The following is a 25,809-nucleotide window of genomic DNA, read 5'->3' as shown; positions in this document are numbered from 1 at the left end:
AAAAAAAAAATCCAGAAAAATAAGGATAGCGTGAGAAGTCTCTGGAACAACTTCAAGCATACCAACATTCATATCATGGAAATACCGGAAGTAGAAGAGAGAGAGCAAGAAATAGAAAACCTATTTGGAAAAATAATGACAGAAAACTTCCCTAACCTCGTGAAGTAAATAGACATACAAGTCCAGGAAGCACAGGGAGTCAAATAAGAGGAACCCAAAGAGGACCACAATAAGACAAATAACCATTAAAATGTAAAAGGCTAAAGACAGAGAGTCTTAAAAGCAGCAAGAGAAAAGGAGTAGTTACCTACATGGGAAAATTTTTCAAATCAGAAGGGAGTGGCAAGAAACATTCAAAGTGATGAAAAGCAAGGACCAACAACCAAGATTACTCTACCCAGCAAAGCTATCATTTAGAATTGAAGGACATATAAAGAGCTTCCCAGACAAGGAAAAGCTAAAGATTATTGCCACCAAACCAGCATTACAAGAATTGCCAAAAGGTCTTCAAGAAGAAGGAAGAGGAGGAGGAGGAAGAAGAGGAGAAGGAGAGGAGGAGGAGGAGGAGAAGAAGGAAGGAAGGAAGGAAGGAAGGAAGGAAGGAAGGAAGGAAGGAAGGAAGGAAGGAAGGAAGGAAGGAAGGAAGGAAGGAAGGAAGGAAGGAAGGAGAGGAGGTCGTCAAAAATATGAACAATAAAATGGCAATAAATACATATCTACCAACAATTGAATCTAAAACACAAAATAAACAAATATACAGAACACAAAAAAATAATAAAATAAAAATAAAGGGCTTTTCCTAGATTGACAATGACAGATGGAGAAGTAGTTTTCAAAGTTATCTTTCTCCCCAACTTCCTTCAAGTAGACAACAATACAAAACAATGGTTCACAAGTAAAAAAACACGTATTTAAAGAAGTAGAACTGCAGGGAGGCACCAGATTCTATTGGGAAAGTTGCAGTATGGGTGACAGCCTTCTGACATTCTTCCTTTTGTCAACAATTATGGAAATACACTGGGTAAGGGACAGGCGGGGAGCAGGAACTGCTGGCAAGTAGGAAAATAAGACAATTATATTCTGCATATTTTAACAGGAAATATAATAATGCTTTTAATGAACACTGAAATTCATTTCATCCCAAGCACTAACTATTTTAACTATATTGAAACATAACACCCCCCTTTTTTAAAATCAGAAAATAAACAATAAATTTACTAGAATAAGAATTACTTATCAGGAAAATCCTTAGTTTTGAAACTTTACCCACAAAACTAAAGGAAGCTTGGCTCTGATCTGAGGCTATTGCTTCTTTTCAGTCCTTTCATGGTAGCAAGTTGTTGTTCTCCCACTCTGCTGTTTCCAGGCCTTTTTCCTGTGCTCCTGTTCTTCAGATGCTTGACCACATTCTCTCCTCATCATTCTCATCTATGACTCTCTTAGATACTTGGTTCTTCAGTGAAGACCTTAGCATCTCCTTCCATCCCAATCCTGCAATAACCTACACAAATTCAAGTAAACAACCCAGTCTAAGGCCCCACCTTCCTAATCCCTTGACCTCTGGAGAACCTGACTCCTCCCTACCTCAGCCATCTACTTACTTCCATGGTTTTGACAATTTTAGTAATGACTTAAAACCTTCTGATCACTTGGACCTTTTCTACCTATGAAGTTTTAATTTCAAATACCATATTCTTTACTAACACCATCCTGCTTTCCTGTTTTCCAGACTCAGTTCTTTGCTCTCTACCCTCTAAACTCCCTACTACCTTTCTTGCTTCTTCAACCCAGCACAGATTCTAGGGTTCATATCACCAACTTCCTAAAGCCACTGCCATTCTCTTGTAACCTCCATATAAAACAAAACCCCAAATCTAGATCAAACACAAGCAACTTAGACTAGCTGAAAAGAAAAAAATGAAAACTCTGGAGACCAGTATTGCTATAATTCTTGGTCTCCAGGTCTAGCCAGACCGCAATGTTCCCAGCAAACCTTTTGTTTTTCCAGGCATCTCCCTCTCCTATCCTTCGCAAGGCTATTTCAAATTTTCTGCCTTCTCCTTAAACTTACAACTCCTCCCAATTCCCCCCTATAAGAACTCCCTCAATCTCCTATGCAAAAATTATACATTTACCTACATCAACCTGTATCCTTTCCTTCCTTGCCTTCTGTTAAAAAGAGTCAGCCCTAGCCAGTTTGGCTCAGTGGATAGAGCATCGTCCTGTGGACTAAAGGGTCCCCAGTTTGATTCTGGCCAAGGGCACATACCCGGGTTGTGGGCTCAATCCCTCCCAGTGGGGGACGTGCAGGAGGCAGCCAATCAATGATTCTCTCTCATCACTGCTGTTCCTATCTCTCTAGCTCTCTCCCATCCTCTCTGAAATCAATAAAAATATATTTATTAAAAAAAAAAAAGAGTCAAAGAGGCCCTCTTCCTATGCTCTAGATACCAGCCCTCTTGCCCTCTAGGGAATTCTGCTGCATCAGTTCCTCTCTTCTCAGATGTCTTCAATCTCTCTCCACTGGATTTACTCCATTGCCCTTTCCCCATCATTTAAACATCTCATATTTTTTAAATCCTCCATTATTTGCTTCGAAATAAAATAAGATCACCTGAGTGGAAAATAATTGAAGCTATTGGGTATATGGGAGTTTATTATATTACTAGAGGCCCAGTGCATGAAATGTATGCACTCAGGGGGGTCCCTCAGCCCAGCCTGTGCCCTCTCGCAGTCCGGGAGCCCTCGGGGGGTGTCCGACTGAAGGTTTAGGCGGGGAGCGGGCAGTCGAACATCTTTAGTGCTACCATGGAGACAGGAGAGACTCCTGACACTGCAGCTGCACTGGCCAGCCATGAGCCTGGCTTCTGGCTGAGTGGCACTCCTGCGTTAAGTGTCTGCCCCTGGTGGTCAGTGCACGTCATAGCCATTCGGTTGATTTGCATATTAGCCTTTTATTATATAGGATGCCAATTACTTTTTTGTATGTTTACACTTTTCATTTTAAAAGTTTTTTTTAAATCCTCCTTTGAATCCTGAAGTTTTCTCAGTTCTCCATCCTATTTTCTCTCAATAAAAACAAATCATTCTCACATGAAGACTGCCACTGTTCCAGTTTTATACATTATGGCATCCTAGCACAGGTTAAGTATTCAATAAATATTGATGAAATGGATATGATCACACCTCATACCACAGTGTTTAAATATGATTTTAACTGGATAGGGAGCTACATAAGTTCCTGTTGTGGATGGAAAAGGGGCTTCTATGGAAAGTCATCTCACAGAGTGATCTGATCATAAATTCCTAACTGGGCAGGTTATGGTTGGTAGTCATGTCCCAGGCATATAACTTCTTTAGTAAAGGCTTATCTTTGCCTTAAGTAAGCCCTGTCCATTGTTTCTGTGCATCTAGGTTAACAACTTTGAAATGGTCCTTCAGAACTCTTCTTCAAAGGTTGAGTTTAACTATCCTGTACTCCAGTCCCTGAATTGCTTTCTCCCACCATCATGTGATCTTTTTTATTTTCCTTCCTTAATCTCAAATGCATAAAAGAAACTGCAAAACCTTCTCCCGAGCATTTGTGATCTTGCTCCCACCTCATGTTGTCAGTGTGGCTCAAATAAACTCTTATAAAGAAATGTTTTAAAAGCAATCATTCTTTAGGTCATCACATAATTAAAAGCGAGGAATTAGCCCTAACTTGTTTGGCTCAGTGGATAGAGCATCGGCCTGCAGACCAAAGGGTCCCAGGTTCAATTCCAGTCAAGGGCATGTACCTCAGTTGCAGGCTTCTCCCCAGCCTGGGCTCTAGTCAGGATGTGTGCAGGAGGCAACCAATCAATGTATTTCTCTCATATGGATGTTTCTCTCTGTCTTTCCGTCTCTTCCACTCTCTCTAAAAGGTCAATGGAAAAATATCCTTGGGTCAGGATTAACAAAAATAAATAAAATAAATAAAAATGAGGAGTTATAAGATTTCTAGTATTCTAATACAATGAGTAAACGTAAAATCATCAAAATTACTCACCACAGTCTAAAAATGTAACCTGAAGCACAGAAAAATATTTTTATTCCTCATGAAACAACATTAATAACTAGTTTCAATAAATGTTTTAAATGAATGGAAAAAATTAACAATAACACGGATTGGGAAAGATAAAAGTATAGTGTGGTTTCTTATGTAAAAGCTTGAGTAGGTATATGTGAAATATTCTATTTTTTTCAGTTCTCCCAGGGAAAAAATAAGAAAATAATGTATTAACAAAAAATTGGATCTTATCAAAGGAGGAAAAAAATTAGAGAAGGAACTTTTGAAATACCTATTATGTTGACCCTTCCTGGTGCTCGAACATAAAACTTGGGAATGGATCCAAACTTAGAATTAAATATCTCCTTTAGCTTCAGCAATCTGAAAATAAGAGTAGAATGTCAGAATATCCACATACTAGAAAAATCCATAAAATACACATGTGCAAATATATTTCATATATTTACCATCATTAATTACCCTTAAAAATTAAAAAAAAAAAAAAGCAGAATCTTTCACTAACATACTTCCTTTAGAACCCCAAGAATAAAAAATATTGTAACTCCCTAAGTGACATTCTCACAGTTTGGACGTTCTTTCATAGACACAAACCTGGCACATCTTGTTGTGCCAGAAAGTAAGGAAGTGCTGAAATAATGATGTAACATGTCAGGACACAGGAGCCCACAAAGAGGATCCCACTGCCCAAATTTGAAACAACTTGATCAACATAGTAATAAAGACAACATATTATAACCCACAGAATAAAACAGAAATCAGTATGTCCATACTAACATAAATAACTGGAAGAGCCCTAGCTGATTTGGCTCAGTGGATAGAGCGTCGGCCTGCAGACTGATGGGTCCTGGGTTTGATTCTGGTCAAGGTCACATTCCTGGGTTGGGGGCTCAATCCCCAGTGGGGGGCGTGTAGGAGGCAGCATATCGATGATTCTCTCTCATCATTGATGTCTCCATCTCTCCCTTCCTCTCTGAAACCAATAAAAATATATTTTTAAAAAATAACTGGAAGAAAAGGAAAAACACTTCATTATACTGAAATGACAAATAATAAATGTAAAAAAAATAAAAAAATTGAAAATCATCATTTAGTGACCATCATAGTAATAATTTTTAAAAATATATATATTTTATTGATTTTTTACAGAGAAGAAGGGAGAGGGATAGAGAGCCAGAAACATCGATGAGAGAGATCGATCAGCTGCCTCCTGCACGCCCCCCAGTGGGGATGTGCCCACAACCAAGGTACATGCCCTTGACCGGAATCGAACCCGGGACCCCTGAGTCTGCAGGCCAACGCTCTATGCACTGAGCCAAACCGGTTCGGCAAGCCATCATAGTAATAATTTTTTATTCAGCCAAGGATCATCAGTGGATGCTAAAACCAGTAAATAGAAGTTTGATATGAAACAGAACATTAACATATTTTTTAAATATTTCATCAAAAGATACTTAATAGTTACAGAAAAAAAAATAGTAACTTTACAGTGGAAAAACCAGGCAGATGTGTCCTCAGCCAAGTGATCCCAGTTAACAGCATTGGTAACGGGCAAATAGACATCATGTGCCTCCTGATATGATGTACTGAGAAAACAAAATTACTTTTTTGTAGTATCCTTACAAAAAAAAATAAAGTAAATCTAATAATGAATAAATATTATATAAAGTCTGTTAAAGGGAAAAGAATTGTAAAGTATAATCATGGCTCTTACATGGGTATAAAATACACATGTATTGAACATTTATATCTCATTAACTAATGACAAAACCAGTAAAATATTATAACCAGTTAGAAGGAGAAACCAAAGTACTACTCATATAGTCAAATAAGGAATGTTGAAATAAATTTACAAGTAAACACAAAAGCTACTAAAACTGGTTAACAGCAACAATCAACTGCATCCCACTAGACATAATTTGCAATTCCTATGCATAAGAAGCATTTGCACTGCTATCAGTTTTCTATGACCTACAGCACTATTAAAGAGCTTGACTGTAATGAAAGGCTCAGAGATGCATAGAAATCAGATCACTTGAAAGATAGGTATGCCAGGCAACTTCTGATTCTCCTTGGAGACACCTAGTAAACTTTTGATCCATTTCCAAGTTTTTCACAAGTTTTCCCTGCAACCCAAATTGAGAGATAGTCTATAAAATAACTGGTCATGAAATACAAAGAAAGACTGAGGCACTGCCTGCCTCCCAAAATAAAAGATATTTAACAAACAAAAAAAGAAACCAAAATGCACCGTGTCCTCGACTGAATCCTGACCAAGAAAAAATATCTATTATTATTACTTGCTATAAAGCACATTAGTGGGATAATTGGTAGCATCAATAGATAATGTCATATTGATGCTAATTTCCTGATTTTAATCATTGTATTCTGGTTCTGTTAGAAAATATTCTTGTTCCTGGGAAACACACTCCAGTATTCAGGTTAAAGAGGCATCATGTCTTCAACTTAATCTCAAACTGTTTAGAAAAATATAACATAACTAGAGGCCTGGTGCATGCATTCATGCATGGGTGGGGTCCTTTAGCCTGGCCTGCACCCTCTTGCAATCCAGGACACCTCAGGGGGATGTCAGACTGCTGTTTTTGCCTGATCCCTGGCCTGCAGACAGCTGGCCTGCAGGGATCAGGCGAAACCCACTGTCTGACATCCCCCCAAGGGATGTAGCAGTGCTGAAGCGGCAGGTGGCTGCGGAGGAGCCCCACTGGGGCCGGGAGCAGCTCCGCTGCCACTCATTCCGGCCCCACTGCGCCTGCTGCTGCCGCCACCACTGCCACCACCACTGTTCAATAGCACTGCCGTGGAGGCAGGAGAGGCTTCCACTGAAGCAGCTGCGCTCGCCAGCCGTGAGCCTGGCTTCTGGCCGAGCGGCACTCCTACTGTGGGAGCGCACTAACCACCAGGGGGCAGCTCCTGTGATGAGCATCTGCACCCTGGCGGTCAGCACACATCAGAGCAACCAGTCGACCAGTCATTCCAGTGATCTGGTCATTTGGTCCTAATGGTCCCTTAGGCTTTTATATATATAGATAAGAGAGAGAACAATAAAATGAATATGGAATAATGTTAACATTTGGGGAAGCTGAGAGAAGAGTACACAGTATTTTTTTACTATATTTGACTTCTGTGTAAATCTTAAATTATTTCAAAATAAAAAGTTTTTAAAAAGCATTTACTGATACTTTACTAAATACTCTACTTAAAAAGGATATTAATAATAGTCGTTGGCCTCTAGGAATATAAAAATTTGTCGGAAGAAAAAGATGGGTAATAAAAAGTACAATACAGCATGACAATAAAGTGATACAGTCCTTTGGGAGTAGAGAGAAGCTATTTAGCTCCTACTGTGGGAGAATGTGGATGAAGATAAATCCATAATGGGGAGAATAAGTTAGAGAAGGCTTCCCAAAGAGGCAACAGTTAAAATGAGTTGTAAAGGATGATGTCAGACAAGTGGGATGTTGTGAAGCATTCTAGGCAAATGGAATTAAAAGGGCCAGCATGCTGCATTCCGAAAATTATAATTAGGGCTTTAAATACATCAAAAGAGAAAAGTAGGAGAGGAGGCTGGTGGTAATCAAGCCCCAGATCCTAAAGGGCCTTATATGCCAAGTTGAAGCAATTGGCTGTGAACAGATGTTTAAGGATGAAGTGATATCAATTTCACACTTGACAAAACTCACTGAGGAGTGAATAGAAGGTGGGTCATAGGAAGGCAAGGCAGAAAGAAAGAAATCCAATAGGAAGCCATTGTAGTAAATCTAGAGAGAAATGCTGAGGGCACACTAGTGGTGGAGATAGAGAAGGGTGAAAATTAAATTGATATTAAGAAGTCTAATCCATAGGAATCAGTGACCAATTAGGCATGGGCAAGAGAAAGACGTTTTCTAGCTTATTTAACTCCACTAGCCTCAATAGTGGCTATTTCTGCCTATGAAAATCACATACAGACAAAATTTCAAGCAGAACTTGAACCCTTATTAATTTGCTTTTATAAACACTGCGAACACAAATAAAATGAAGTACTAACAGCAGGTTAGAGTAAGTCGCCTAAAATGTGTTTTAGTAAAATGATTTTGAGTTATTAAATTTTGCATTATTTTCCCAGACTACCTCAGGAAAACAGTCTGTTCGTGCCTTACTGTAACTATTCCATCACCAAGAGGCTTACCATACAACACTCCTGCCTTTGAAATTCAAATGCAAAGAGGCTGTAAAGGAAAGTATTTTTCTCAAAGAATAGAAAGAACTGGTGTACACAATGTTTTCCTAAACCTCATACCTAATCTATGATAATAAAAGCGTAATATGCTAATTAGATCAGACATCCTTCTGGACAAAGCCACAGCGGCGGGAGCCGAAGCAAAGGTGGCAGAGGAAGCAGAGGTGGCAGAGGCCCCCAGCCACCAGCGCAGCAGGGGATGAGCACCTTGCATGAATTTCATGCATCGGGCCTCTAGTCTATACATATAAAAGCCAAGTGACCAGTAAGACTGGAACGACCGGTTGCTATGACGTGCACTGCAGCCAGCCAACCAGCCTGATGGGGGTGGGACCAGCCGGCCAACCTCCCTCGGCCCCTCCCCACAACCAGTCCCCGCAACCCCAATTGGGGGTGGGGCCAGTGGCGAACCTCCCACATCCTCCCCCCATCCCCTCACCCCCACCAGCTGGCCCAGATATGTCGGGGCGGGACCCCACCCATGCATGAATTCGTGCACCAGGCCTCTAGTCCTCTAATAATGAAGCAATATGGCTCTAATTGGGAGAGTAGCTATATTTTTATCACACTGGGCTAGTCACCAGCAAGACTCCATTGCTTAAAATGTTGTCACTTAAAGTATGCCTCCAAAAAGAGTACAGTGAGCATTTCCAATATGAACATAAGAGCTCCTACAAAGATCGCATCGTTAAAGGCAGAAATGGTCAAATTATCACCACACTAATTGCTGAATCTGGTGCTCTAAATGCTCTTTGGACTTCAGATATTTTTTAACAGAACTTGAGAAACAAAAACATGACTGTAGTGAATGAAATAGATTTCAATATAAGGACTGATTCTCCAAGAACCCTCGGGTGACCAAATGGCTAATTGCAAAGAATGAATTAAAATTTTAAGAGAAAAGACATGTATCTTTAGTTTGACTATCTTAGACAAGTCTTCTATACTATCTGTGCTTCTGTTTTGTCTTCACTATCAGGATAACAAGAAAAATATGAATTTTAATACTAATTTAAGAATACTTGGCTGTGAATATGTATTTTCATGGTGAAGGGAATCAAAACTTGCCCCTTCAAAATATGTCATTTGGCAGGAGGATTATTTTGAGCTGAAGACAATTTAAGAAATAGCAAGCACAGGAGGAGCTCTCTACTCTCCCTCTATCTACCTATAAGCAAGGCATAGATTTCCATTTCTGTACTTGTCTCATTCCTTCTCCCATACCAAGAGATGAAGACTCTTATCACTGAAGACTTCACTAACAAATCTATATAAACAAACCTTACTACAATAGCCCTTATTATCTTCCATTAGTTCCCCCCATATAGTCACCTTCCCACAACTTGCCATCCTACAAGCCCAAACCCCTTCTTTTTATCTAGTCACTTCTCACAATTTATCACCCTTTGTTAAAATGGTACATAACCTCCCATCCCTAATCACTTCCTTGGGTTTTCACTTTTCTGGAAGCCCCCATGTGTTGAATGTGAAATAAACCTTTTCTCCTGTTAATCTATCTTTTGTCAGTTTAATTCACAGGCACCAGCTCCTAAACTTAAGAGAGTAGAGGAAAACTTTTCCTCACTTAAAATCATAATTTTAATGAGTTGTTCTGTCCCTCATTTTCCTCAACTACAAACTGAGGATAATGATAGAAGTTACTGCAAAGGTTTGTTATGAGAATAACAAGAGCCCAGCCGCAATGGCTCAGTAGTTGAGCATCGACCTATGAACGAGGAGGTTACTGTTTGATTCCCGGTCAGGGCAAATGCCCAGGTTGTGGGCTCAATCCCTAGTAGGGAGTGTGCAGGAGGCAGCCAGTCAATGATTCTCTCTCATCATTGATGTTTCTATTCCTCTCTCCCTCGCCCGTCCTCTCTGAAATCAATAAAATACCTAGGAATAAATTTAGCAAAGAACATGAAAGACCTATATACTGAAAATTATAAAGCATTATTAAAAAAGATTAAAAAGGACAAAACAAAATGGAAAAATATCCTGTGTTCATGGGTTGGAAAGATCAACATAGTTAAAATGGCAATATTACCCAAAGCAATATACAGATTTAATGCAATCCCTATCAAAATTCCAATGTCATTTTTTAAAGAAATAGAACAAGGAATCATCAGATTTGTATGGAACCACACAAGACCCCAAATTGCCAAAGCAATCCTGAGAAAAACGAACAAAGCTAGAGGTATCATGCTACCTGCCTTCAAATTATACTACAGTGGGGCCTTGACTTACGAGTTTAATTCATTCCGTGACGGAGCTCGTAACTCAAATTACTCGTATGTCAAATCAACAGTGAATGAGTGAGACACGTAATGCTGGGCTGATGTTGTGGCATTCACTGTGACGTTCGCTGCGCCAACTAGCGGTGGGGTATCTGAAGCTGGCTCGTAACCCGAATTTTAGCTCGCAACTCAAAGCAAAAACTCAGCCTAGAGACGCCCCATATCTCGAAAAACTCGTTAGTTGGGACACTCGTAAGTCAAGGCCCCACTGTACAGAGCTACAATAATCAAAACAGCATGGTATTGGCAGAGAAACAAATATGCAGATCAATGGAACAGAATAGAGAGCCCAGCTATAAAACCACATGTAAATGGACAGTAAATTTTCAACAAAGGAGCCAGAAACACACAATAGAGTAAAGACAGTCTCTTCAATAAATGATGCTGGGACAACTGGAAAACCACACGTGAACAAATGCAACTGGATTACAATTTGTCCCCATGTACAAAAACTAATTCAAAGTGGATCGAAGACCTAAATATAAGACCTGAAACAATAAGTTACATAGAAAAAATATAGATACCAAACTTATGGACCTTGGTTGTAGAGAACATTTTATAAATTTGTCCCCAAAGACAAGGGAAGTAAAGGCAAAAATAAATGAATGGGACTGCATCAAACTAAAAAGCTTCTGCACAGCCAAAGAAACTGACAACGAAACAAAGAGGCAGCCAGCCAGATGGGAGATGATATTTGCAAACAGTAGCTCTGATAAAGGTTTAATTTCCAAAATGTCTAAAGAACTCATAAAACTCAACACTGAACAAATAAACAACCCAATCTAAAAGTGGGCAGAACACGTGAAAATATTCCTCTCCCAAGAAGACATAGGAACAGCCAATAGATATATGAAAATATTTTCAACCTCACTGGCAATTAGGGAAATGCAAATCAAAACTACAATGAAATCCCACCTCACACCTGTTGGAGTGGCCATTAGCAACAAGACAAGTAGTAACAAGTGTTTGGAGAGGTTGTGGGAGAAAGGGAACCCTGACTCACTGCTGGCAGGAATGTAGACTAGTACAACCACTACGGGAAGCAGTCTGGCAATTCCTCAAAAAACTAAGAATAGTGCTACCATACGACCCAGAAATCCCTCTTCTGAGTGTATACTCGAAAACCTTGAAATCGTGTGTTTGCAAAGATATATGCACCCCTATGCTCACTGCAGCATTATTCATGGTGGAAGACATGGAAACAACCAAAGTGTCCTGCAATAGAGGACTGGATAAAGAAGATGTGGTACATAAACACAGTGGTATGCTACTCAGTCATAAGAAGGGATGAAATAGCACCATATGCAACAACATGGATTGACCTTGAGAACATTATGGTAAGAGAAATAAGTCAGTCAGAAAAAGTTAAGAACCATATGATTTCATATGACGGGGGCTCCCTTCTCCGCGTCCAGCACTGAGAGAGAGACGAACCGGTTCTTTTAAGTAGGAGGCGCTTTTGGGATTTGAGAAAATGAAAAGACAGGCACAGAAATAGAATAAAAGCTTGGGCCCCAGGTGTGGCGTTTGCCCTCTGATGGAGGGACAGACACAGAGAGAGAACCAGCACCGGAAATCGCTGTAATAAATACTCGAATAACAGGAAGTTACATCACATCTGGATGGGCCTTGAGTTCCCAGCGACATCATGAGATCCAACCCTTAACACTGGGCGGGGAAAGTCAAACTGAGTAGCGTCCCAGTCTCTTGACCAGGTCCGCACCCAGTGGCTCTGCCTGCGCTCTGAGTTTCAGTGACAAATTTAAACTGAGTGTTTGCTAGCGGCCCTCAACAATTTCACTCATATGTGGATATAAAACTGAAACTCGTGAACACAAACTGCAGTGTGGTGGTTGCCAGAGGGAAGGGGGTGGGGGATGAAGGGAGTCCTAATATATGGTGACAGGAGATTTGACTTTGGGTGGTGGGCACACAGTGCAATACACAGATCTCATAACTTAGAAACCCACACCTGAAACCTGTATGTTCATGTTAACCGATGTCACCCCAATAAATTTAACAAATAAAGTCACACAAAAAAATAAAGCTCTTGACATGCTGGAAAAAACAGAAATGTCCTTACTTTAACAAAGGCTATTTACCAGAAACAGCAAACATCATATTTGATGACAAAATGTTAGAAATGTTCCCATTAAAAGCAGAATCAAGACAAAAAGTGCTATCATTCAACACTGTACTACATACACTGCATAAAATATAAAAGACATCAAAAAGTTTAAGTGCTAGACTGGGAACAATATTGCATAATATATTTAAAAAAACAAATTGCTTATATCAAAAAAATCCATACATTCATACAAAAAATAATATATAAAAGCTCCTGAAAACTAACAAAAAATAGACAATCTAATAACATCTTTTTTTTTGCAGGGCCATTTGGCATAAACAATCAAAATTTTATTTTTAAAAGATTTTCTTTTTAATTTGATTTCAGAGAGGAGGGGAGAGGGAGAGGGATAGAAATATCAATGATGAGAGAAAATCATTGATCAGCTGCCTCCTGCATGCCCCCCACTGGGGATTGAGCCCACAACCTACGCATGTGCCCTGACTGGGAATCGAACCGTGACCTCCTGGTTCATAAGTCACTGCTCAACCACTGAGCCATGCATGCCAGCTGGGCAACAATCAAAATTTTAAATGTTCATTACCTTTGGCCCTGATTCCATTTCCATGAATGAGTTTTTGTTTTATTTTTTAAGAAGATTCCATTCTTCTTCTTCTTTTTTTTATTTCATGAATGAGTTTTAAGAGACATTCACAAAAACACTCAAAGATATATTTACAAAAATGCTGACTATAGCATTGTTTGTAAGGGTGAAAAATTGGAAACTAAAATATACACTCTTAAATAGTTTAGCAGTTAAATAAATAATGATAGTCATACTATTAAACACCTTGGTCCTTAAAACAGTGATATGGCAGAATCTCTGAGAAAAACTGTTAAGTGAAAAAAAGTGACAGAAAAACAAATATGATTCTACTCATATGAATATAATAATGCCATTTTGTATAAAATGGTAACCATATTACAAGGATACAAGATATTATTAGGATAAAATAATCTTTTTTTTGTTGTTGTTATTTTTCTTTTTTTTTTTTTTAATTAAATCTTTATTGTTCAGATTATTACATTTGTTCCTCTTTCCCCCCCCCCCATAACTCCCCTCCTCCCAGTTCCCGCCCCACCCTCCGCCCTCACTCCCCACCCACTGTCCTCATCCATAGGTGCACGATTTTTGTCCAGTCTCTTCCCGCATCTCCCACACCCCTTTCCCCCCCAGGAATAGTCAGTCCATTCCCTTTCTATGTCCCTGATTCTATTATAATCAACAGTTCATTCTGTTCATCAGATTATTTATTCACTTGATTCTTAGATTCACTTGTTGATAGATGCATATTTGTTGTTCATAATTTGTATCTTTATCTTTTTCTTCCTCTTCCTCTTCTTAAAGGATACCTTTCAGCATTTCATATAATCCTGGTTTGGTGGTGATGAACTCCTTTAGCTTTTCCTTATCTGTGAAGCTCTTTATCTGACCTTCAATTCTGAATGATAGCTTTGCTGGATAAAGTAATCTTGGTTGTAGGTTCTTGGTATTCATCACTTTGACTATTTCTTGCCACTCCCTTCTGGCCTGCAAAGTTTCTGTTGAGAAATCAGCTGACAGTCGTATGGGTATTCCCTTGTAGGTAACTGAGTTTCTTTCTCTTGCTGTTTTTAAGATTCTCTCTTTATCTTTTGCTCTTGGCATTTTAATTATGATGTGTCTTGGTGTGGTCCTCTTTGGATTCCTTTTGTTTGGGGTTCTCCGCGCTTCTTGGACCTGTAAGTCCATTTCTTTCACCAGGTGGGGGAAGTTTTCTGTCATTATTTCTTCAAATAGGTTTTCAATATCTTGCTCTCTCTCATCTTCTGGCACCCCTATAATTCTGATGTTGGTACGCTTGAAGCTGTCCCAGAGGCTCCTTACACTATCCTCGCATTTTTGGATTCTTTTTTCATTTTGCTTTTCCGGTTGGGTGTTTTTTGCTTCCTCGCATTTCAAATCATTGACTTGATTCTTGTGCTCCTCTGGTCTGCTGTCGGGAGTCTGTATAATATTCGTTATTTCAGTCCGTGTATGCTTAATTTCTAGTTGGTTCCCCAATATAAGATCGAGGGTCTTATTAGTTTTCTTGTAGATCTCATTAAGTTTATCGGCGGCTTCTAAACAGTTCTTGAGAGACCTTAAAAGTGTGGTTCTGAACTCTATATCTTCCATTGACAATTTTGTCCTGTTTCTTTGTCTCCGCATTTTGTTATGCTTCCTTGGTGCACCCCCTAGTGGTCTTTGTTCGCAGTCTTATAGTTAAATCTTGATTGCTGTAGCTAATTCCAGGGAGGGTTTGACCTCCAGGCCAAGTGGCTATGAGAATCAGCTGTGTCAGCAGTGAGAGAACTTCTGTCCTCTAGGGAGGTGCTAATCTGGCGTTTGCCTGAGGCTATCCGGCAAATGCCTGTGTGCAGGGCTTGGGCGGGGCGGGTCGCACAGGATCAACAGGGTGGGCCGGAGAGAGCAGTTATGGCGGCTCTCAGTCTTGTCCCCAGGGGCTCTGCCTCTCTGAGTCCCAGCACCCGCTGCAAAGCTCAGAGAGAAAGCTGCACTCGCTCTGACAGAAGCCAGACAGTCCCGCTTCTCCCGTTTGAGTCTGGGTCCCTAAAGACTCGCCCGTATCTGGAGCTCAGAGTCTGCGACTCCCTCCCGATTGAAAACGCCAACCGCGCCCTCCGCCGCCAGCCCGCTCCGCGCACTCCGCACCTCAGAATCTGACTTCAGCACTGCGCCTCCTCTGAGTGTCCGTATGCGTTTCTCTTTCCTCCTAGTTGTAGGACTTCCACTCAGCCAGCGTTCCTGTGGTTCTGGGTGATGTCCCTTCCGTTTTTTGGTTTCACTTTTGAAGTAGTTGTTCAAAGCAGCAAACTCCGGCGTTAACCTATGCCGCCATCTTGGTTCTCCACAATCCTTTCACTCAGGATAAAATAATCTTACAAGGATACAAATCAAGTGGGTAACTTCTATGAAGGGAAGAATTGGCAGCACAGATTAGGAATCAGAGACTAGAGTGAGTAAAGGAACTGTGGGATTTCCAGGCTTTCCTGAATATACTTTTACATAATCCAAATCTTTCCTATTGAGAATGCATTCACACAGCATCATTATTCATAGAGACAAAAGGTGGAAACAATCCATCAACTGATGAATGAATAAACAAAATGCAGTCTATCCATACAATAAATATTATTCAATCATAAAAGGAATAACATATTGGTAACACATTACAACATGGGTGAACCTGGAAAATATATTAAGTGAAAGAAACTAGTTACAAAAACTACATATTATATTATTTCATTTACTTGAAACTTCCAGAATAAGCAAGTCTATAGAAACAGAAAGTACATTAGTGATTGCTTAGGACTAGGGGATGCAGAATTCTTTTGGGGATGATAAAAAGGTTCTAACTTGGATTATGGTAACAACTGCACAATCCTGTGAATATACTAAAAACCATTTCATTGTACACTTTAAACAGGTAAAGTGTTTGGTATGAGAATTATGTATAGATATAGCTGTTAAAAAAAATAATCCAACAATTTAAAACTTAATTCCAAAGGAAAGGAAAAGAGAGGAGACACCACTTTTAAAGAAAAAAATTAAGCTAAAACAGTGGAATTTAAAGTAGTTTTACAATACAGAGAGCATGTAAGATTGGGATGCAGAAAAAAAATCAGAGCTTCTATTTCTATTTGATCTATATACATAAAACCCTAATATGCAAATAGACCAAACAGCAGAACAACTGAACAACCAGTCGCTATGACGTGTGTGACCACCAGGGGGGCACGTGCAAAACTTGGCGGGCATCAGCCACAGCGGGATAGTGGAGCAGGTGAGAGCAGGTGAGCGGGGGCACCAGACCAAAGTGGGGCACCAGTCTCTGTCATCGGGGCAAGCCGCTGGTGGTTACTAAAAATCTTTTGCTCCCGCATACCATGATCCCTCCAGGTGCTGGCACCTGCCGTTGGTGCCAGAGCCGCCACTCGCACCTGCTGCCAGTGGCTGGTGTCGTCAGCGAGTGCCAGTGGCGGCTGCCGGCTCTGATCACCCCTCACGGCTTATCCACCTCCCCCTGCTCTTGAGGGGTGATCGGGGCTGGCAACTTCCTCTCACACCTGCTGCTGATGACGACCCTGCTTGCACCCACTGCCAGCACCAGCCCTGCTTGCACCCGCAGCTGGAGACAGAGCCGCTGCTTGCACCTGCTGCCAGCACCTGGCACTGGTCCTGATTGCTCAGTGCTGTCAGCGGTTGCAAGCAGCAGCAGCTGCTGCCCCTGATAGCCCCTGAGGGCTTCTCCACCTCCCCCTGCTCCTGAGGGGCAATCGGGGCAGCAGCTGCCACTCGCATCCACAGACAGTGCTGGCCCCACTTGCACCCACTGCTGGTGCCAGACCCAATCGCTCCACACTGTCAGCAGGTGCAAGCAGGGCTGGTGCCGTTGGCGTGTGGGAATGGTGGCAGCAGAAGCGGAGCTGCCAGCAGACAGGGGACCAGGGGCCACAGCAGGAGGGGCCAAGCAGGGGCGCGGACGATGGGCCAAGACCTGCCCCTGTGCCCACTACAGCCTTGCAGCCCACAGTTCCTTTCAAGATGCATGAATTCGTGCACTGGGCTCCTAGTTTTTATATAAAAAGAACAGAGAAGAAATTTATCCAAATGTAAAATGTGGCTGACTAATGCCTTTATTTAGAGGATCATGTGTCCTTGAAGTTGAAGAGGCATCCTGAAGAAAGAACAGGAGTTCCACAAGAAAACAATCTGATGTTGACACTCTCATGCATTTTTTTTTCCTTTCAGCATATTGCGACATAGGACCAGCTAGGTGCGTTTATAGATATACTATCTAAATCTAACCTAAGTCACCCCTACTAAAATGAATAAGTGGCTGAAACACTGCTTGAAACTGACAATCATATTGCAGGCACAAGTGAACACAAGAAAATGACAGCACAAACTTATCTGACTGCTGTTATGATCTCATCAGTGGCTAGCACAGAACAGTCATTTGTTGCATGAATGAACACTGAAAGTCAAAATAGGTAAAGATCTCTAAGAAACTTTTATAAATAATTCTTCACTTTTAATACTTGTTACCACCATTCCACCCCCCCCCCCCCACACACACACACACAGGGTAACTATAGAAATACTGACCATTATGATTAAAATCATATAAATCAAAAGACAGAAATTTACACATAGATATGTTTTATGTACAAGGTGCCAGATTATTTTCATGTAACAAATTCTTCATGAATTTTATTGGAAGCATGTGTTTAACAAAGCGTCCTAATTCATTCAAATGTGTAAGGGCAACAGTACTGTGCAAGGGCCTCAAGAGAATATACTGACATCCAAAGACATTCACAAGACCTAGCCGGTTTGTTCAGTGGTTAGGGCACTGGCCCACCGACTGAAGGGTCCTGGGACCGATTCCGGTCAAGTGGGGGGAAGTGGGGGGGCGCAACCAATCAATGTCTCTCTCTCACATCAATATATCTCTCTCTGTCTCTCCCCCTCCCTTCCACTCTCTCTAAAAATCAATGGAAAAAATATCCTTGGGTGAGGATTAGCAAAAAACAAAGACATTCACAAGTAGTCTAAAGCAGTGCTAGTCTCCATAATCAAAAACTGTGTTTCTTTCTGGTAACTAAAGGCCCACTGTTTGCTGGCTTAAGGGTGAAAAAGCATTTGCAAGTTTTAGTAAGTTATTTTATCAACTGTCACATGATGGTCATATACCAGGAAGTGGGAAGAGTTGAAAATTTAATATTAAAGAAAAAAGTTAAGGGGTGGGGGGGAGTAAAAATTAGAAACAGCAAAGGGGGAGGCAAAGCAATCTTAGAAAATCTGAGTCAGAATGACTTATTTCTACAAAGTATCTGCAATATGCCCTCAAATGAAAAGATTGTCCACTAAGTATCACTAAGCTATCGTTATTCCGTGGCTAAATACCGGCAGCATATTAACTCCCTAAGTGGCAATTCATAGAGTCCATGATTTGTTTAAAAGAATGCATACACCAAAGATTTTGTTTGTTTGTTTGTTTGTTTGTTGCAGGCAGGTTGTTTGGGGTGATGAGGTGTGTGTGTGTGTGTGTGCTTTCAGTGAATATTTTAGAAAGGAGACCTTAAAAAGCACTATCAGCCGACAGGCAAGACAAAGAGAGAAAAGGATTAGAGTTAATTTGGGTATTTCTGCTAAAGCCCTGCATAAGTGCATAAGAGTATACCACCTTGAGGAAGAAAGGAAAAAGAAGCATCTGCATGGATGAAGAGAAACACACATTCCTGGCAGGAGTCAAGGTGGAAAGTGCCGCGTGGTCTTCCTTGCAAGCCCAGCGGCGCAGCCTCATAAAAATCTCAAGGCTTCCGTTCCCTCCCAGGGGAAAGCGCGGTGCCCCTGTGAAGTCAAAGCCACGGACACCGTCTGCACCTAGCCAACCCAGGCGGTCCCAAACCCCCTAACAGCGGCGCCTCCTCTGCCCCACCTGGGATGTTCTGCCACCTGGACACGACACGTGACAGGGCCCTCCGTGGCCATATCTAGACCCTTCTTCCTTCGGCAGCTTCAACTGGTGAAAAAAGGCTCCCAACGTAATCACAAGACATCTGCGGCCGGAGCCCTTTCTTCCGGGCGACACAGGCCCCCCCACCCTGCGGAAATCCTGCAGATTCGCTGAGGTGGCTGTTTCAGTCCGCCCTCCTCTGGCTCCTCCTCCCTGGGCCGTGGGGCTCCACGCCCTCCCAGCGGCGGTCAGGTTCAGCCACCGGGCACTTAGTAAACTCTCTTTCCGCGTCCTAGGCTTACGTCTGAGTACAGAGTTATAAGCTGGCGACTCCGGTTGCGCTCTCCGCCCCGCACCCCGCCTTTTTTTTAAGTTGGGGCTTTTGTTCTTTAATGACCAGCAACTACTCCAAAACGTTTAGTTATTGCCTCTTGTGTGGGTTATTTCCAAATCAGGCAATATAAAATCGATGCAACACGTGATTTAAACATATTTGCATTTATTCCAGACTGGATGCATTGGTAGGCCTTCCTAGCACACATAGCAAAAAGAAGAAAAACATGTCTAAATCCGCAAGAGCCCGGAGCATCCAGTTCAACCCCTTCATTTTTCAGTTACGTAGAGAAATCTTAGATGCCCTGTATCAAAAAACATACCATCCCCACCCCATCACTCTGTTTTCTCTCCTTCATAGTCCTCACAAGTTCTGCATAATTTCTCAGGTATTTTTTTTTTTTTTTTGTCTGTCACCACCTCCATCATCACTACCATTACAAGGTAAGCAACTTGAGGGTAGGAACTGTGTAAACCAGCACCCAAATTAGATTTTTCATCAATAGGTAAGATGAACTGAATGAACGACTGGAAGGTGAAGTGACTTGCTAATTGGTAGCAAAACTTGAATTAAACTTCAGTTCTGTTAACTCTCTAGGGCACTTTTTACCCCAGAATGCTGAGATCAAACACAAGCAAGGGCAGTTACTAATGCACCTATCCCAAGGTTCCCTAGCTGAGGAAGGTTGGGGCAACACGACACAAGCAGTAGGGTAGTAGCATAACCCAGAGAGATACAATAAGTTGTCACTCCAGAATTTCTACATGTCTACAGTGGGGAAGGGAAAATTGGAGATGAAGGCTAAAGTGCGAATTGACGATATCAAAGTGGAGTAAAGGGTTGAAGCCCTTTGGCACCTGCTTGCATTGTTACTGTAAGTGGAAAATCATGGAAACAAAGCTACTCTGATCTCAGGACTATTTTCTATTATTTCAGTCCCTCCTTATCACTAGCAAATAAAGAGATTATATCTTTTTGAACCCCAATAAACCCTAGTATGGTGTTTATTCTGGTTTACTCTTGAGTAAGGGGAGGCATTATTGTCACTTCTGTAAATAGGTGTGAAGAAGGAGAGAATCTAAGTAAAAAAAAAAAAAGTAAAACTTTTAGGAACATTAATAAATATGGAAAAGGACAGATCATTTTTTAAACTTTGCAAACATTGTTTTTATTAGTCCCAACAAACTCATCTCATATAATATTTTTAAATGAATGCAATGACTACAGAAACTCCATTTCATAAAAGAATATTTTCTACTGAATGTGTACTTGATGACCAAATATTAAATTTGTTAAATGAAACCTGATGGCAAAGTATTAGTTTGGATCTTGCATACACTTCTAGGGCAGTCTTAGTAAAACTGATACAGACTCGAAAGCACCCTATAGAGCAGTGGTTCTCAACCTTCCTAATGCCGCGACCCTTTAATACAGTTCCTCATGTTGTGGTGACCCCCAACCATAAAATTATTTTCGTTGCTACTTCATAACTGTAATTTTGCTACTGTTATGAATCGTAATGTAAATATCTGATATGCAAGATGTATTTTCATTGTTACAAATTGAACATAAAGCATAGTGATTAATCACAAAAACAATATGTAATTATATATGTGTTTTCCGATGGTCTTAGGCGACCCCTGTGAAAGGGTCGTTCAACCCCCAAAGGGGTCGCGACCCACATGTTGAGAACCGCTGGTTTAGAGTCTTAATTATAAGCTAACAAGGTAACAGTATTTCATGATAGATTCTTAAACATAAGTCTAATTAGTAAACTTGACATTGTTTCCCCTCAAAGGTTGTTTCTGTTTAGATATTAAAGTATTGTAACAAACAAAATAAACATCAAAATCTAACAAAACAAAAACTTGATCCAAATTCAAAGTAAAATCATGAGTGTTCGGGCCAACTCCTACATATGTTAGGTCTCGGCTTAAAAAATCACTTCCTCCAGCCCTGACTGGTTCAGTGGCAGAAGCATCGCAGAGAAAGGCAACCAATAGATGTGTTTCTCTCACACTGATGTTTCTCTCTCTCTCTCTCTCTCCCCTCCCCTCTCCCTCCTCTCCGCTCTCTCTAAAAAAAGTCAATGGAAAAAATATCCTTGGATGAGGATTTATTTTTTAATTTTGAATCACTTCCTTCAAGAAATTTTCCCTGTTTTCTGTCCCCATCTCTACCTTCAAAACTACATCTCTAAGACCATAGATTAGCAATTTTCAACTGGTGTACCACAAGAGGCACACTGGTGTGCCACAAGAGGCACACATGGTGTGCATGTTTTAAAACATGCAATACATGACTATTTAGTCAGGAGCACTGACCTCTTTCCCTTCCCGTGGTCAGTAAACTGCGGCTCGTGAGCCACATGTAGCTCTTTGGCCCCTTGAGTGTGGCTCTTCCTAAGCCTTAGGAGTACTCTAATTAAGTTAATAACAAAGTACCTACCTATATAGTTTAAGTTTAAAAAACTTGGCTCTCACTATGGAAGACAGTATGGAGTTTCCTCAAAAAACTAAAAATGGAACTCCCATTTGACCCCGTGATCCCACTTCTAGGAATATATCCCAAGAAAACAGAAACACCAATCAGAAAGGATATATGCACCCATATGTTCATAGCAGCACAATTCACCATAGCTAAGATCTGGAAACAGCCTAAGTGCCCATCAGTAGATGAATGGATTAGAAAACTGTGGTACATCTACACGATGGAATACTATGCTGCTGTAAAAAAGAAGGAATTCTTACCATTTTCAACGGCATGGATGGAACTGGAGAGCATTATGCTAAGTGAAATAAGCCAGTCAATGAAGGAAAAACACCACATGATCGCACTCATTTCTGAATAATAAAGACCATTATAAACTTATGAACAAAAATAGATACAGAGGCAGAGCAGCCTCGAACAGACTGTCAAACAATAGTGGGAAGGCTGAGGAGGGTTGGGGAGCAGGAGGGGAGGATAAGAGATCAACCAAAGGACTTGTATGCATGCATATAAGCATAACCAATGGACATAAGACACTGGGGGGTAGGGGAGGCCAAGGGATTGTCAAGGGCGGAATAAAAGGAGACATATGCAATACTCTTTGTAATACTTTAAGCAATAAAACAATTTTAAAAAATTTGGCTCTAAAAGAAATTTCAATCGTTGTACTGTTGATATTTGGCTCTGTTGACTAATGAGTTTGCTGACCACTGCCTTAGACTATCAAATTAAAAAATTACAACAGCCAATACAATAGCCATCTCGTGTGAATAAATCAAAATTATACCTATTTTTGGTCAGATCGGCATAAAAAAATTTTTGGGTGTTCAGTAGAATTCTAATTTTGGAAGAATTGTAGGCCCCGGCACCAGTTCTATTTCCGGTCAGTCAAGGACAAAGGTTGAACCCTGGCCCAGGTTGGGGCGCAATCAAAGAGGCAACTGATCCATGTGTCTCTCTTAGATCAATGTTTTTCACTCTCTCCTCCTCCCTCCCTTCCACTCATATAAAAACACATATAAAAACACATAATTAGTTTATGTGTGCCATGAGATGAAAAAGGTTGAAAATCGCTGCCATAGGTCATTTATCTGAAATAATGTTATTTCTGTAGGTTACTCTGTTTGTGCAACTTCTAGAAAATATTTCCTGTCTTGACATAATTTTTTTTAAAAAAAGTATTGCTCATAATTGGGAGAATCCAGTTCAGCAAAGTATTTTGTGTATTTTTCCATTATGATAAAATATTATACTTCTTTAATGTCTTCTTTATAATGATCCTTATTCATCTCTATGTAGAATAGAGCCCTAGATGGTTTGGCTCAGAGGATAGAGCATCGGCCTTCAGACTGAAGGGCTTCGGGTTGGACTCCGGCCAAGGGCACGTGCCGGGGTTGAGGGCTCGATCCCCTTTGGGGGCGTGCAGGAAGTAGTCAATCAATGATTCCCTCTCATCATTGATGTTTCTATCTCTCTTTCCCTCTCCCTTCTTCTCTGAAATCAATAAAAATACATTACAAAAAAATAAAGTTTAGAATACTAGTACTAGTAGATACATCCCTCTAGTATATAATCATTTAAATAAAGGCAAAAGATAAGCTCATGATTCAGATAAATATATATTTATGTAGTTAAATATAGCATGCTAATCCTATCTAATAAAAGAGAAACATGGTAATTGGAGTACGACCACTACCCTTCCCATTGGCTAATCAGCGAGATATGCAAATTAACTGCCAGCCAAGATGGTGGCCGGCAGCCAGGCAGCTTGAAACTGAACATGAGGCTTGCTTGCTTCAGTGACGGAGGACTGCAATGTTCCCCGCCTGCCTTGCTGGCCTCTGAGCCTGCAGTTTAAGAAACATTATAACAAATATAGAAGCTAAACAAAACCCCAGAAACCTGCTTTCAGCAAGCCCGAGCCCGGGATCTCAGAGCTGGAGTTATACATTGTTTCGATTATAGAACCGAAACAAACCAGATACCTTCTTTCAGCAGCAGAGGCCTCAGAGCTGGAGCCAGAGCTAAAGCTGGCCTAGAATAAAAAAAAAAAAAGAAAAAAAGGAGCAGTTGGGAGCTTCAGTCGGCCTAAAAACAGCCTTCAGCCCCTCACCCAGACTACCAGGCACCCCAGTGGGGACCCCCACCCTGAAGGGTGTGTGACCAGCTGCAAACAGCCATCATCCCCTCACCCAGGCTGGCCAGGCACCCCAGTGGGGACCCCCACCCTGAAGGGTGTGTGACCAGCTGCAAACAGCCATCATCCCCTCATCCAGGCTGGCCAGGCACCCCAGTGGGGACCCCCACCCTGATCCAGGACACCCTTCAGGGCAAACCAGCCAGCCCCACCCATGCACCAGGCCTCTATCCTATATAGTAAAAGGGTAATATGCCTCCCAGTACCGGGATCAGCGTGATAGGGTGTGGCACCCCAACCCCTCCCCCCCCACGGGCCCTACTCTGTGTGTGACGGGGTAGAGCCATAACCTCCCCATCGGCCCTGCCCTGAGTGTGACAGTGGCAGCGCCCCAACCCCCTGATCAGCCCTGCTCTGTGGGTGATAGAGGGCGGCGCCCCAACCCCCTGATCCGCCCTGCCCTGAGTGTGACAGGGGGCGGTGCCCCAACTCCCCTATCGGCCCTACTCTGTGACAGGGGGGAGCTCCTCAACCCCCTGATCGGCCCTGCTCTGTGCATGACAGGGGGGAGCTCCCCAACCCCCTGATTGACTCTGCTCTGTGCGTTACAGGGGGCAGCGCCCCAACCCCCTGATTGGCCCTGCTCTGTGCGTGACAGGGGGTGGCGCCGCAAACTCCCCATCGATCCTGCCTTGAGTGTGACAGGGGACGGTGCCCCAACCCCCCAGTCGGCCCTACCCTGAGCGTGACTGAGGGTGGCATCGCAACCTCCCAATCTGCCCTGCTCTGTGCATGACAGGGGAAGGCGCCCCAACTCCCCAGTCGGCCCTGCTCTGAGCCCAACCAGGGGCTGCACCTAGGGATTGGGCCTGCCCTCTGCCACCCAGGAGCAGGCCTAAGCAGCATATCATTATCTCCCAAGGGGTCCCAGACTGCGAGAGGGCACAGGCCGGGCTGAGGAACCCCCCCTCCCCCCTGAGTGCACAAATTTTTGTGCACTGGGCCTCTAGTCATTTATAAATCAATATGAAGGGATCAGAATTGTCTGTGCAAAAATGCTTTAACAAATATAGGTTGTTTTGCAGAGTGAAAAGCAGTAACTATGCTTCTAAACACCCTCTTCTTGCCCAGCCATAGAAATGATCACACCAGTATTGTTATTACTTGTGTGTTTTCTTATCTAGTCTAGAGTCTTGCTACTCAAAGTCTATTCAGACCAGCACCAGCATCACCTGGGAACTTATTAGAAATGGACAATCTTGGGCCCAAACCCACTGAAACATATTCTACAATACAAGCCAAATATTTAAAATTTTCTTTTTTAAATCTTTTTATTGAATTCAGTGAGGTAACATTGGCTAATAAAAATATGTAGGTTTCAGGTGTACAATTCTATAATATGTCATCCGTATATTGTATTATGTGTTCACCACCCCAAGTCAAATCTGAATTTTCTATGTCATTTTTAAATGAGTAGAAAGAAATTCATGAAATTAACTTTAATTATATATTTTACCCAATATATCCAAAATATTATTTCAAAATATAATCAATATAAAAATTGTTCAGGTATTTTACTTTTTCATAGGAACTCTCCAAAGTCCAGTATATATTTTACACTTATATCTC

The 25,809-nt window shown here is 41.5% G+C and overlaps 1 protein-coding gene across 4 annotated transcripts in view; it reads right to left on the bottom strand.

The window, feature by feature from the left end:
• The window catches only part of GALK2 (galactokinase 2), a 154,293-nt gene that overhangs the window by 124,348 nt on the left and 4,136 nt on the right, over nucleotides 1–25,809 (bottom strand). Inside the window, exons 2-3 of one of the 4 annotated variants that reach the window (XM_036300899.1) lie at nucleotides 24,029–24,078; nucleotides 4,323–4,411 (exon numbers count right to left, since the gene is read on the bottom strand). Coding sequence is in view for 2 of the 4 variants with exons in the window: in XM_036300884.1 (XP_036156777.1) it covers nucleotides 4,323–4,411; nucleotides 19,202–19,254 (142 nt within the window). In the remaining 2 variants the exon portion in view is untranslated. Of the gene's footprint in view, nucleotides 1–4,322; nucleotides 4,412–5,536; nucleotides 5,620–19,201; nucleotides 19,399–24,028; nucleotides 24,079–25,809 lie in introns of those variants that run through there. The other 3 variants (XM_036300884.1, XM_036300909.1, XM_036300893.1) reach the window with 3 other exon arrangements.

The sequence above is a fragment of the Myotis myotis genome, unplaced genomic scaffold (genome assembly GCF_014108235.1).
Source record: "Myotis myotis isolate mMyoMyo1 unplaced genomic scaffold, mMyoMyo1.p scaffold_m19_p_1, whole genome shotgun sequence".
Classification (NCBI taxonomy): Eukaryota; Metazoa; Chordata; class Mammalia; order Chiroptera; family Vespertilionidae; genus Myotis; species Myotis myotis.
Note: the sequence above shows the minus strand (reverse complement) of the source record. Positions and strands in the feature narration are given on the sequence as shown.